Source organism: Cnephaeus nilssonii (assembly GCF_951640355.1).
Source record: "Cnephaeus nilssonii genome assembly, chromosome: 8".
Lineage (NCBI taxonomy): Eukaryota > Metazoa > Chordata > Mammalia > Chiroptera > Vespertilionidae > Cnephaeus > Cnephaeus nilssonii.
The window spans coordinates 23,762,929-23,776,303 of NC_137079.1; the positions used below are offsets into that span (position 1 = coordinate 23,762,929).

Genomic DNA, 13,375 nt, shown 5'->3' on the forward strand with positions numbered 1-13,375 from the left:
GGAGGAGCGGTAGGAAATTATATTAATACGTAATGTATAACGGACAATAGTTTTTGTCCTAAAGGCTAAGCAAAAATAGTGTGTGTGCATTTTTAAAATTGCACAAGGTTTTCTATATCAGAAACCTTCTTGAGCAAAATGTGGCTGAAATCCAACAACATTTAAAAGATTTTTGTCTAATATGCTTCACCCTGTCAAAATGCCAAGAGCCAGTGAGATAACTTTCTTTAAAAACTGGCCAATCAATGCACATGGCACCAAATCTGAAATGGGGCAACGCTGACACAGTGACAGCTTCCTTCCTCCCACGCCTGCTCCCCAGGTGCTAGTTCCTCTGGCCAGAGGCAGTATTACCCCTTTCATGTGTGTCTGTCCACAGATACTCTCTGCATATATAAGCATTGTGCTAACTCTCAGATCTTCAACAAGTGTGTGGGCAAAGTGTTTTTAATTCATGGATTTTGTGTAATTGGTATATTAGCTATCTAAGTGACACATGATTTCAAGGGTTAAGTAGAATTTCTGGCATGCTTTTGTCTATTATTTTGTTAGAGTAAGAACGCAGAATTCCTTTCGGAAAAAAAATAATCCTAAAAGAAGATTTCAAGCGACAGATCTGTACGTTGACTAAAATGCGAATTAAAATAAATAAATAAATGCAAATCTGCTCAGGGTGAATTATTATTAAATTAACATTTTAAGAATTAAAATTATGTGTAGACTTTTGGAGAGTTAACATAAAATACTGTACGTGTAAGTTTGTTTTATATGTTTTCTATGGTAATCTTACTTTTAAAACAATTCTTGCCATTTAAAAATTTTTTTGACTTTTATAGAGAGAGGAAAGGAAAGGGAGAGAGAAACATTGATGTGAACATGAAAACAGCAAACACATCAATTGGCTGCTTTCTACTCACTCCCTATAGGGGATCCAGCTCATAACCTGAGCATGTGCCCTGACCAGGAATCAAACCAGCAACCTTTTGGTGCATGGGATGATGTCCAACCAACTGAGCCCCACTGGCCAGGGCAAAATAATTCTGTCTTTATAACAAGGTGTACTTTGTCTAAAGTAAAAAAAGTACAAACTAAATTAAAAGGAAGTATAAACTAAAAAGCACTTTTTGGCAATCACGTTAATAGTTAGCTCTACTTAGTATTGGAGTCCAAGCAGCTAAAGAGATAGATGCTATGAAAGTTAGCAGAGGTTTTATTAATGCAAAACAACGGTGATGACTATTCTAAGTTTTCTTAAAATTCATCTATGGTTATTTGTTACATTTTGCTTTAGATTTTAACCTTCTGCATTTGTTTTTACTATATCTTTTTATACATCTATTTAAAAATATTTTATGTATCTATTTATATACAAGAATGCCATGTCTTTAAGTCACTGTCACCAGGATTGGAAGAGGAAATAAAAGAGCTAGGAATATAGTGGCTGAGAGACTTGCACATCACGAAGTCCATCCTGGCTGGAGCCGGTACTGGGTGCATGTCAACAAGAAAGAGACGTCCAGATGATAGAATGGGAGCATTACACCAGCACAACAGTTTATGACAAAGAATTGACTTTCCTTGAAGAGAAATATTAAATACATCTTTTGAACCGGAGAATGGAGAGAGTAGCCGTGGACATGTCGCCTTTCTTCCAATTAGTATCAGGAAATGGAGCTACAGGGTAGAGGGGAGATGTGTTTGATACCAGAGTGGCAGGTGAAGCCACTACCCGGCTCACTTAATGCCTGGGGACAGCTTGCTTAGTTTCCTTTGGCGAGGACTGTGGAATGTGGGGCAGAGGGAATTGTGCTCTCCCCTCCATTCCCATCATGCTGCTCTTCTTGGGCAAGTCCTTTTCTGAGAGTCAGTGTCTGGCCTCATCTTTTGGTGGTTTGAGTTGTGGTTTCAGCCCATGGGCAGTCATGCTGGCTCATGCCTCAGCTGTGGGGTTTCCACATGTATTCTCTTCCCCCTTTTCCCACTAGTTGACTAACAAGCTAGTGTTGACTGCCTGCTGTGTTCCTTGCTGTCTGCTAGGAACCCGGAGAGATAGAAGAGACGGGAAGAGGGCAAAGGCAACTCTCCTTCCCCCTTTCCACATTCTGAATTCCTAGTCTTTTGGAGTTTGGCACCTAAGAGCCAGTTTGACTAGTTCCTGCCCTGCCCAGCTTGGGCAACTCTACAGAGCCTCTTTTAGTGTAACCCTGCTGGTCCTGCTCTTGTATTTACCTTTCATTGATAATCAACTCTTAGATAATGAGCAGGTCCTTGTACATTTGAAGGATTGTCTCATGGGAGGTGGCATGGTAGAAAGGAAAGTGCATGGGATTTGAGAATCAGGAAGGGTTGAGTTCCATCACTGGCCTGACTCCTCAGGACCTCTGTCACCTTGGGCAAGTTGCTTCACCCGCTCAATCCTTAGTTTCCTCATCTGTAAAATGGGATTGTTGGGATTAAGTGACAACGTGCAAAAGTACCTAGCAGCAGGCCTGGTGCATAATATACTCTAAATATAAATCTGTCCCTTTCTTCCTTTCTCAAGCTGTGCATTGTCAAAGCAGCAAGCAGATTGGTGTGGGGAGCAATGAGCTCTGTCTTCTCTCTGCTCCATGAGGAAGTCTCACGTGGTGAATGATGAGGCATCAACAGAACCTTCTAGTGCTGACATTCTGTGAATGTATGAATCCATAGTTAGGTCTTCTGGTCATTTCTGTGCTTCTTGTTACTTTCACTAGAAGAAGGGACAATTTTTCTATTTCAACAAGAAGTAATGTTGCGTCTAGAAAAAAGGCTTACCATGGGAGGTATGTCATGGGAGGTGTGGGCCCTTCAGCTCCTTGCTCAGTGATGGAAAAGAAACAACCCTATGCTTTCCACTCATGGAGAGTGGGAGCTCCTCTGAGGTCCTTGGTGACAGAACATTTGAGCAAAAAGCAAGATGACAGCAGTGTCTTCATAAAGCCATCATTTAACAGGAACCTGCCTTGTGCCCTACATTGTTCCAGAAAATGTACAAGTCCCAGAGGTGTACAGGTTGCTCCTGACACAGTTGCTGCCAGCTGTTCACACAGCTGGAATCCCTTCTCTCTTCCTGCTCACTGCCCTGCCCTGCTCTTCCATGTCCCTGTTTACTGCTGCTGCTGCAGCCAGAGCCACTCTGTGGGCTGTGGCTGGGCGTGGCCCTTCCTCTCACCTACTGCTGTGTCTCCAGTGCAGAGCCAGCAGGACCAACTGTTGTCTGCACCAGTGGTCCTCAAGCCTGTCGGCACAGAGGAATCCCCCGGGACATTTAAAAACGTGCAGGTGCCCGGGCCCTACCCCAGACCAGTTAAAACCCTGGGGATGAAGCTTGAATGTTAGTTTGTTTAAAAATCTCCCCAGGTGACTCACATAGCAGCCCTCCCTCCAGCCTCTGTCTCCACTCCTCATCTGCTCAGGTGCTCTCATCTTAGATGCTTCCTGCCCCTCTTCCTGGCCCATCCTTGCCTCCTCTTCCTAAGTCCTTGACCCCTTTTTAGTTGGGACTCAGCCCTTCATGTCTCCCTCTACTCAATTCCTGTCCCACAAGAGACCGGCTCCAGGTCATGGGAACGGCAAAGTCACGTGACACCCAAGTTCTAAACATGAGCGAATCTTCCCAAAGAAACATTGTGTGCCCATGCCAGTAGAAGCAGCATCGTCTTCCAGTCCTCCATGAGGGCAGCGGGCGTTGGTAGACTGGTTTGGGAACTAAACCACCATACAGATAGCGTTTTCATTTAAAAATCGACGAGTCAGCTGTGTAGAGGAATAAGATTGTACTTATGTCCTCACTGTGCTTGAAATCTAGTAAGAAGAGACAAAACTCACAGAAAAATATCCTCCAATACAGAATTCGGGACGAGATTATGTCATGTAGACTAGTTGTTCTCAAACTTGGGCGTATTAAGGGATCACTTGGGAGCATTCAAAAAATGTGCGTGTTCTGCCCACATTCTGCTTGATTCTGATTCAGTGTTTTTCGGGTGAGGCTGGAGCCTGGGCCTTTTCAAACAAGCTCCCCCAGAGGTTCTGGTGTGCAGCAAAGTTGGAGAAGGGTTGGTGTACGTGAACTCAGTGAGAGGTGAGGCCAGGGCAGGCTGTGGTCAGCGGAGCAGGCTTCAGGAAGATGCTGTATCCCTAGAGCAGACGACGGGGCTGGTCCCCGACACCCTGCCCTTCCCCAGGTGCTGTTTCCTGCTGGTCCTACCCTGACATCCGGCTGCTGAGGCCCTCACAACTCGGCATGTTGGCACAACCTTCCCCGGGCAAGCAGCGTCTGCCTGGGGCTGCCGCACGGGCAGCGCGCTGTCACCATTAATCTCCGAGGTCCAGTAATTGGAGTGGACACTGAGCTGTCGCTCTGGATCAAGCCTGTGATCCTGGGGCTGTTTTCTCCTGTCACTCATTTCCCTCTGGGAGGCGAGGGCAGTCGGGGGGAAACTGCTTTTGCAGACGTTTGGTCATGTTTTCCTGGCTTCTCCTGGTGGAGAGGAGGTACACGTGAGCCTTCCGCGGACGGTGGGTGGGCTGTGGGTGAAGGGAGTGAGGACACCCCCAGGGTAACTGGGCCTGGAGAACTGCTGTCTCTTTCTCTCCGGAGCACAGGACTGAGGGTGGAGCAACTGTGGAGGGTGGAGAGGATGAAGTAGTTGAAATCTGATCGGCTCCTATCTGTCATTACGCTTGGGTTAGTGTCCGAATGGTTCCCCCCAACCGACTTCATCGCTCATCATTCAAGATAGGGCCCTGGGGGCCTCGGGGTTGTGGTTTGGAGCCAGAAGACTGAGTTGTGCAAGACCAGCCCTGAGACTTGGCATCTGCACCTTGTAATTAGCAGGCGGGTCAGAGATAGGAACCGCCATGGCTCAGCTCTCTATGTATTTTCACGTCACTCTCCCAACAAGCTATGCAGCCGGGCTTACGATTGCCTACAGTCCCGGTGCACTAATGTCCTAAAGCTAGAATTCCAACAGCTCAAGCTTTTTAAAATTACAGTGTTGCTTCTATCAGGGCATCGGGGTGAAGTCAGGAGACCTGCGCTGTGGTTCAGGCTGTGCCACCAATTATGTTGCCTTGGACAAAGCCCTTCCCTCACAAGTCACTTTTCCCAGGAGCAAGATGTGGGGCAAGGGGTGGAGGAGGTGCTCAGCGGCCAGCAGAGGCCTGTGGCTCCATGTGGCTCTGGGGGCCACGCAGACCTGGGCTTGCTTTTGGACACCTCACTCCTCGAGGAGCTGAGTGTCTGCCTGGAGCGGTTTATGTTCCCCTCTGGGGTAGTCAGCTGGGTGCTGGGGTTCCGTTTGGATCTTGATTTAGGGGCTGTAAGGCCTTTCTCTTTCCTAAGAAACAAAACAAAATGCAGTCGCTGTAGAATTGAAAAGAATGAGTCAATCAGATCACCCATAGTTGTAATGCTATTTTGGTTACTGAAAGGCAGCTTTGAGACTTACGGTCTTATTTACAAAAGGGAGTCGGGGGGAAGAAATTCTTTCTAGATTTCTTACTCTAAAATCCTAAGGCTCCGAGAAGCCTTTTAGCATGGTGTGATTCCCGTCCATTTTCTCGTGAATAGGATATTTCACATTACATTTGCTTCAAGTGATGGATGTTAATTTAGATAATTGGGCCTAGAAGGACTCTTCCCTCTTATCTCAGGGCCTATTTCTTAAGGGCCATCTCCCGGAATGACAGGTCATTTCACCATTAACCCTTTAGGAAATTTACTAAATTCCCATTATCCAAGAGCCACCTGTGTTTATTACTTTGCCATGACCCAGGTAATGGGGGCTTCAAGGTTATTCTTTAAGGTTTATGGAAACAGTTTAAGAGGTTATGGACAGGTTCTCAGGCTCGTGGGGGAGGGCATTTTCCAAGTTACAGATTAGGAACTCCACAAGTGTGATGTCTTAGCCATTTCTTCGCTACACTGTCATCCCTGTATCATTGCTTCATTTCTGACAATGGAGAAATTAGAAAGCCAAAGCGATTGCCAAGTTAAATATTGCCACACAAGGTGCCTGTGAATTTCTTGCTGTTTGAATAGTCTGTTGACTTTGTGTTTTATAGTGTGTGGACATTAACGGCCCTGTGAAATAGACTGGCCAGCTGTACTTTTTATTTCTGTATTGTGTGAATCTGTACCCGACTTACTACGAGAAGACTTTGAAGTGGCATAAAACAGGACCAAGCCAACAAGGGGATCAGATTAGTCAGGACAGAAAAATATAGTAGCTCACACTTGCTGAGAGTCATCTATGGGCCAAGTGCTCTTAAATTGACTTACTCAGTCTTACAACTGCCTCGTGAGGTAAGCACTGTTATCAGAAGGGAAAACTGAAGATTAGCGGGACTTCCTCATAGTCAAATGGTGGAGCCCACACCTTTACCCCTCTCTGTGATACGTTAGCCCTGGGTAACGTTAATGCACACATATAGAGGCAAGAATGACCACTGTTTCGCAGGGGAGGAAAGGGGGCAACAGAAGGGGTAAGTGACTTGCTCAAGGTTGCAAAGCCTGTAAGTGGCATGAACAGAACTGGAAGCCTGGTCTCCTGCCTCTTAGTGCTGTTCCCATGGCTGCACGTGGCATCCTTCTTAAAAGGAAAAAACGTATTTTTGTTTCAGAACCTGGCAATTGGGGCAGGAGCTGTTGGATCTCTGCAGCTGACCTACATCTCGAAGGTAATGTTGGCCTGGAGCTCTGGGAATTCGTGTTCTGTAAGTAGGTTTAGTATCTAAACAAGAGGAAGTTGTCCCATCCTTCGGGTGTTAACATTTGGGGGTGTTGCATGGGCAGCTCCCCCTTCACCAGCACTGCCTGTGGAAGCCCGGCTGCTGACCGGGAGTGGGCGGAGTGTGGTCAGCAGCTTCTCGGAGGGCGGCCTTGCAGCCTCTTCCTCCTGGGGCACATCAGTCCGCGCTGCACTCAGCTCCAGCGGAGGAGGTATCGGTGGTGGGGGTGGGAGTGGGACCTGACCCTTTTTGTAACTGGGACAAGGAGGAACACAAAAACAACAACGACAAAACCCCCAGGGACTGTGAAGGATTCTCCCAGGGGGTGTAATTAAGCAGGAGCAGCTCAGAAAGAGTGGGGACCGCAGTGGACTTTCATCCATCACCTGGACGGGAGACCTCAGAGGGAAGGCTAAGATGCCCGGAGGAGGTCCTCAGGGGTACCAGGGAGCCATGCAGCAGCCAGGTAACTGCTGTAGAGTCTGGCAGGCGGGCAGACAGGCCACCCCTGGTCTAGTTCGTGCAGACAGGGTGAAGCAGCCCCTCTCTGGTGCTGAGACGCGTGCAAGGGCTTGGCGGAGGGAGCTGGTTGATGATGCCCACATGTAGCTGCTGAATTCAGCTTCTTTTAGCGGCCCCGCCCTGGAGAAGGCCCCAAGGCTGACCCATGAAGCAGCAGTGATAAAAAAGGTCAGGGATTTAGAGCCTCACCAGAAAGAGGAACTCTTTGTCCAGTGAGGAGAGCCAGGTGGCACCCAGCCAGTACTTAGGCCCCGGAAGTCCTGCTCTCCCCACACACCCCTCACTTCAGGCCTCCGGGGACCTCTGCTTCCTTGTCCATGTTCTCCCACCTCGGGGTTGAGATGGGGTGAGGGGGCCATAATCTGAACGGCTCCGGGCTCCTTTTTGTAACAAGCTTTGGGAGCCCTTGGGTTCAGCCCTCAGGAGGTGAGTGGCGGCTGCAGGGGCTGCAGGAGAGTCTGGCAGAAACAGCTGGGGGCAGAGGCCGACTGCAGTGCAGAGTCTAAGCCTTGAGAGGGAGGAGATAAAGACCTGGGGGCAGAGGGAAGGGCCGTGAAAGCTCAGCTTTGGGCATGCCCGTGGTAAGAAATGCGGCTGCCTCGGGACAGGCAGGACAGCGGCTCGGGCCACCCCTCTCCTGTCCAGACTTGCTGGATGTTTCTCTAGGCGGTTCAGAGAAAGAGAGTTCAGTATTCATGAAACCCCAAAAGCTGCCTGTTTGAGAGGGTTAGGGAAGATTTTTTATGGGAGGAGAGTGACCACAGTCTCTTTCTGAATCATAATTTATAAGTGTGGCTGAGATGAGGGTTTTTAGAATTCTCAGCTTTGGAGGTGGCCTCATTCAGAAAGGCTGGATCTGCCTTTTAGCCCTTCCTGGGAGAGACAGGGCTGCTTGGACCTTTTACAAAACCCACAGCTGCCCTGGGTCAGGTCACACAGAGCTGAGGGCCTCTGACTCCTGCCCGATCCCGCGTCAGCATGCAGGAGTTTCCCCGAGAAACCTGAAGGCGAGGTACCAGCATCACATTTAGCCTTCCAGGTTATTTCGTATTAACCCCTAGGGATTCCCTCCCAGAGTGGAGGTTTTTTTGTTTTTGTTTTAATATACTTTTATTGATTTCAGAGAGTAAGGGAGAGGGAGAGAGAGATAGAAACATCAATGATGAGAATCATTGATCGGCTGCCTCCTGCACACCCCCTCATGGGGATGGAACCCACAACTTGGGCATGTGCCCTTGACTGGAGTCGAACCTGGGACCCTTCAGTCCGCAGGCTGACGCTCTCTCCACTGAGCCATACCAGCCAGGGCCAGAGCGGAGGGTTTAACCACAGTGTCAGCCTGCCTTGTGGTGTATGTGTGGCTGCTGTTCAGGGGTGCTCTTCAGTATCTCCTTCGTGAGGGCCAGTGTTGGGAAAATGGGGTCCTTCAGAGAGGCCAACAGAGATGGAAGTTCTTGACTTGATGTCATTCAGGGCATCAGTGGCAGCAGAACCGGTTCTTGGGCAAACAAGAACATAATTGATGCTGGCCTTTGGCCCTTCTGCACAGCCAGCCCCACTGCCCTGGCCCCAGCTGGTGTCCTGTTTTGTCAGGGCCTTGCCCGCAGTAACTATAAGGAAGACCTTTCCAGAATAGTGGTTCCTGTCAATCAAAATCCCCCAAAAGACTATGAGAAAATGGAGAGACTTCATGCAGGTGAATGGTTTGCAAGCTGGGGAGATGCAGCTTCTGGCAGAAACTAAGTGTGCCATCTTGTATAGAGAAAGTTCCCCACCAGGTTCCCAGTTAGATCCGTTTTATGTAAATGAGGCATCCAAATTGTATGTTTCTGATTGGTGCAAATCATGCGGTCCCAATTCATAGGCATTAGGTAGTATCTTGATTGGTTGTTATGGAGCAGTTATGATTGGGTATACAATTATACCCTATACAATGAGGGTATAATTGTGTAGTTTGGATTGGATGGGGCAGGTCTCAGTCTGTGGGTCCAAAGACAAAACCAGGAACTCTCTTAGAATATTTGCCTCAGATAGCTGAAGTAAGCAGGGCAAAGAGCAGGAAGCCAAGAGCTCAGTCTGGGGTTCTTCCCTGAATAAAGACTACATGAGAATCTCCTGTCAGCAGATGGCCGCTAGACTCTTTATTATTTATAAAATTTGGGCCCTCATTGGACCATGGGGAATCCATCTCAGCATAGAGAAAGTTCATATCCCTTAACATCATAAGAATCTTTCTTCATGGGGTCCACATTCCTAACTTTTGGGTAGGTCATGGATCCTTTGGAGAGTCTGATGTGAACAGTGTGGACTCATTTTCCAGGTAAAGTGTGTATGGGTGTACACACCAAAATTTTGCCTGTAATTTCAGGGCTCATTGAACCCCTGACTGGTTCAGAGATCCCGTCTTAGAGCCCCTCCAATCATTCTGTGTAGGTAGCTGCTGCTTCCCTTCCCCTGCTCCTGGAGCCACCTTGTAGGGCAGGGTTCCCCTGGGCCCTGGGGCAGAGCTGCACCGGAGCTCCAAGACCTTGTTCTGCAGCTGCTGCTGTGCCCGAGGGGCCCCAGCTCCACTTCCGGCCAAGGACAGGCAGGGTGGGGCTGGCTAGCAGAGCGCTGCCACCGATGAGCTGGCTGATCCTGTGGTCTGTGTTTAATCTGATAAGAACAAGTTCCCGAGAGTCTGTGTCACTGTGGAGCAGCCTCATCTGCGTCACTCTCCGGGTGACCTGTGCTCCTGCCCCCCTCACACCCCTGACTCCTCTCACTGCTTGCATAACCCAGGATTCCACCAGTCAACCACAGTTGTGCAGGTACTCAATTGAGGCCATTTGGGCCGTGCAGACGGTTGCGCTTGGCTGCCTTCTCTAGTCAGCCTGTCAACCACACTTCTTCAGGATCTTCGGCTCCTTCACTCTGTCTGAGGGATGCTGCACAGCCCGGCCTGATCACCAACATCTGGGGGTGTGGGGAAAGGAGATATATTCCCAGGGACCATGGATTTTGCTTCCACAGTCACCAGAATGTCAGGGGGCGGCCTGTCCGTAGTAAATGAGACCCTCTCACCTTGGCCCTTCTCTCTGAGGGGCGCAGCACAGGTAGATATCATTTCATTTTCCTCTTTTTGCCATCCTGTGGCCATAAGACGGGGACCACTGATTTCACTCTGGTTTTGCTAATCAGGAAGCTGATCAGAGACCTTGAGGTTCTTACCCTTGCTTAACAGCCCATCAGGGCAGAACTAGAACTGATGACTTGTTAATGCAGCAAGGAGCTGCTTTACCAAATAACCCTGTGGTAAGCCATGAGGCATGACGCAAATTATAGATGTGCGTGCATACCCCTGACTGAACACCGGAGAACATACTAGCATAAAAACAAACAAATGAAAGCCTCAGTTCCCATAATGGGTAGCGTTTTCCCAGTATAGGTGGGTAATAAATTGCGATCGAAGTGGACCGTTTGTCATTCAGCCAGGGTGAAAAGTGTCCACTAGTGGTGCTCTTTCTAGTCAACGACAAATGGCAGTTTCTGGGAGCAAGAGTCTCCAAATAAGCTGGAGGCTCCTGCCACCCCTAAGCCGAAAGTAGAAGGGATGCCGTGAGATAGGTGTGTTCTTCCAGTCGGGATAGCCAAGGCAGTTCCACGGTGGTCAGGGTTACACAGGAACCACGGGTAGGACACACAGGCGCTCATGGGCACGAGGACCCGCAGGAACACAGATGCCAAGGGGCAGAGCAAGAAAATGAGTCACTGACAGATTTCTGTGTAGGTGGCTGCTGCTTCCCTTCCCCTGCTCCTGGAGCCACCTTGTAGGGCAGGGTTCCCCTGGGCCCTGGGGCAGAGCTGCACCGGAGCTCCAGGACCTTGTTCTGCAGCTGGGATTGGAGCCGTGGTCGTCTGGCACCAGAGCTGAGGCTGTACTGCCTGTCTTTCCTTGGATAGGCCGCTACCTCAGTTCCCATATTAAGTAGTGGGGGCAGGGTTAATTTTGGTTGTTAAGGAAGATCAGGCGAAAGTAGGATAAAAGCACACCCTGTGGTTCAGATTGAATTCTGGGGTCCGAGACCCAGGAAAACAAAACAGCATGGAGGCCAGGACTGTGATATCATGGAGCTCCAGTGCGTGGTTCCTGGTTATGGGGAAGGCGTGCCTGAATTTGAGTAGTCGGTGTCTGAACTCAGGACACGTGGGTTCACCTTTGCTTAAATCTTCATGTTTTTCAGGTCTCTTTCAAGACTTTCTTAGATCCTATGGCCTCCACTTCACATTATGGTACACATATAGAACACACCTATATTTCTCATTAGATATAATTGTTGGGCTGTAAAATATTTGAAAGGATTTTAACCATCTTACTTTTGGAATGATTTGGCTATGACTAACTCATTTAATTTTTGATTGGCTCTGATTTCTTGGCAATCATCTTACGCACCCAAGTATTCCTGTGAACTAAGAAAAATCAAAGCTACTAAGTATTTTAAATACAATGAAATGTTTGTGGATGTTTAAGTGAAACATTAATGAAGTTGACTTAATGTGACATCTTGTAGACATTTAATGAAATACTTGTCACTGAGGTTGATGTGGTGTCATACAGACATTTAATGGAATATTTATTGTTGTTGAGTATGCCAAATTCATTTTGTATGTTGGAGGCCAGGCATTTTTCCCAGGTCTCATACGTTTTTGTAGGCCCTGAGAAACTCACAAGGCTCTCAGTTAGCATTTTGCTGAAGTGCCAAGCATGGCACTGTGTGTATTAATAATGTAGAATGGGATGTTTAAGGAAATGAGGTATCAAAAGCAATGGCGTCTCCTTTATGGAGCAGCTTCTATACGACAGGATGAGGTAAGTGCTTCACCTGCACTATCACATTTAATCCTCACAATAGCCTGTGAGAACATGATATTATTATACCTATTTGATGGAACAGGAAATGGGGGTCACACCGCTGGGACACCTGGGATTGGAGCCGTGGTTTTCTGGCACCAGAGCTGAGGCTGTACTGCCTGTCTTTCCTTTGATAGGCCACTACCTCAGTTCCCATATTAAGTATTGGGCGCAGGGTTAATTTTGGTTGTTAAGGACTCTGGGCAGGTTTATAGAAAGAACTTAGAGCCAACAGCGAGAATCCAGACAGAGGGGTGGGTCCGTCATTATCGGACCCTTAGCAACTGTGAGACCTTAATTTTGACTTGAGATTTTTCCTTAGCTTCTGGCTTCATGCCTTCTGTTAAAGCAAGAACCACTCCTGGAGCCCCTCCGTGCGAACAAATAGGAGAATGTCCTTGCTGGAAAGGGGATGAAGGCATGGTGTCCACAGGAGGATTATGGCAACATGGGAATAGTTCCTGGGGGCAGGTGGCTGGCCCCTTGGAAAACGCAGGTACAGTGGTGGAGGCCTGCTCCAGGGAGGTCCATCCTCCATCAAGGGTAGTCACCTAATCTTTGTGGGCATTGGATGGAATATGAGCTGCTTTCCTTTATTCGTTCAGTGTATTTGAAGCTCAGTGAGGTGGGCTCACATAGACACAAGCACAGGAACGTACATGCCAGGGGTAGGATTGAAAAAGCAAGATGAAATCAAACAACAGGAGATATAGAAATAGTTCTGCTTTCTTATGCCCTTTTCTTAAATACATACTTACACTCTTTGATTCCATTGGCCCTTCTTGGGACATGTAGAAGTGTGTGCTTTCATGGTTAAGCAGTTGGGGTAGATAGAGAGGAAATCTATCAGTGTGTCCAGATGCAGTGAGTGACCAGCTGCCTCATCTTTCTGGGAGCGCTAATTGAAATCCATGTATTTGTGGCAATACCACCTTCAATTTGGAGAACTGTTTAGGCAGGGGGCATGGTGGTTGAGAGAGGAGTAGAATCTTGCTAGTGTGAGTGGGGCCAGTATAGGTTTTGTGGTCCCAAGAGAATTTTGTCAGGAGTCAATGGCTATTAAAAGTGTTTTTGCAAAAATAAAGATGAACACAGACATCAAGATAGTGGTTATCTCTGAGGGGTGGGAATGGAACTCTATCAGGGAGGGGCACACAAAGGACTTCCGAGAAATGGGGCTGATAATGTCCTATTTCTTAATCTGGATGG

General features: G+C 48.1%; 1 protein-coding gene across 4 annotated transcripts in view; it reads left to right on the forward strand.

The window, feature by feature from the left end:
• The window catches only part of PLEKHA2 (pleckstrin homology domain containing A2), a 73,868-nt gene that overhangs the window by 32,662 nt on the left and 27,831 nt on the right, over positions 1 to 13,375 (forward strand). For all 4 annotated transcript variants that reach the window (XM_079779228.1, XM_079779226.1, XM_079779225.1 and 1 more), the window contains one exon: positions 6,646 to 6,702. In XM_079779228.1, coding sequence (XP_079635354.1) covers positions 6,646 to 6,702 — 57 coding nt within the window. The remainder of the gene's footprint in view (positions 1 to 6,645; positions 6,703 to 13,375) is intronic.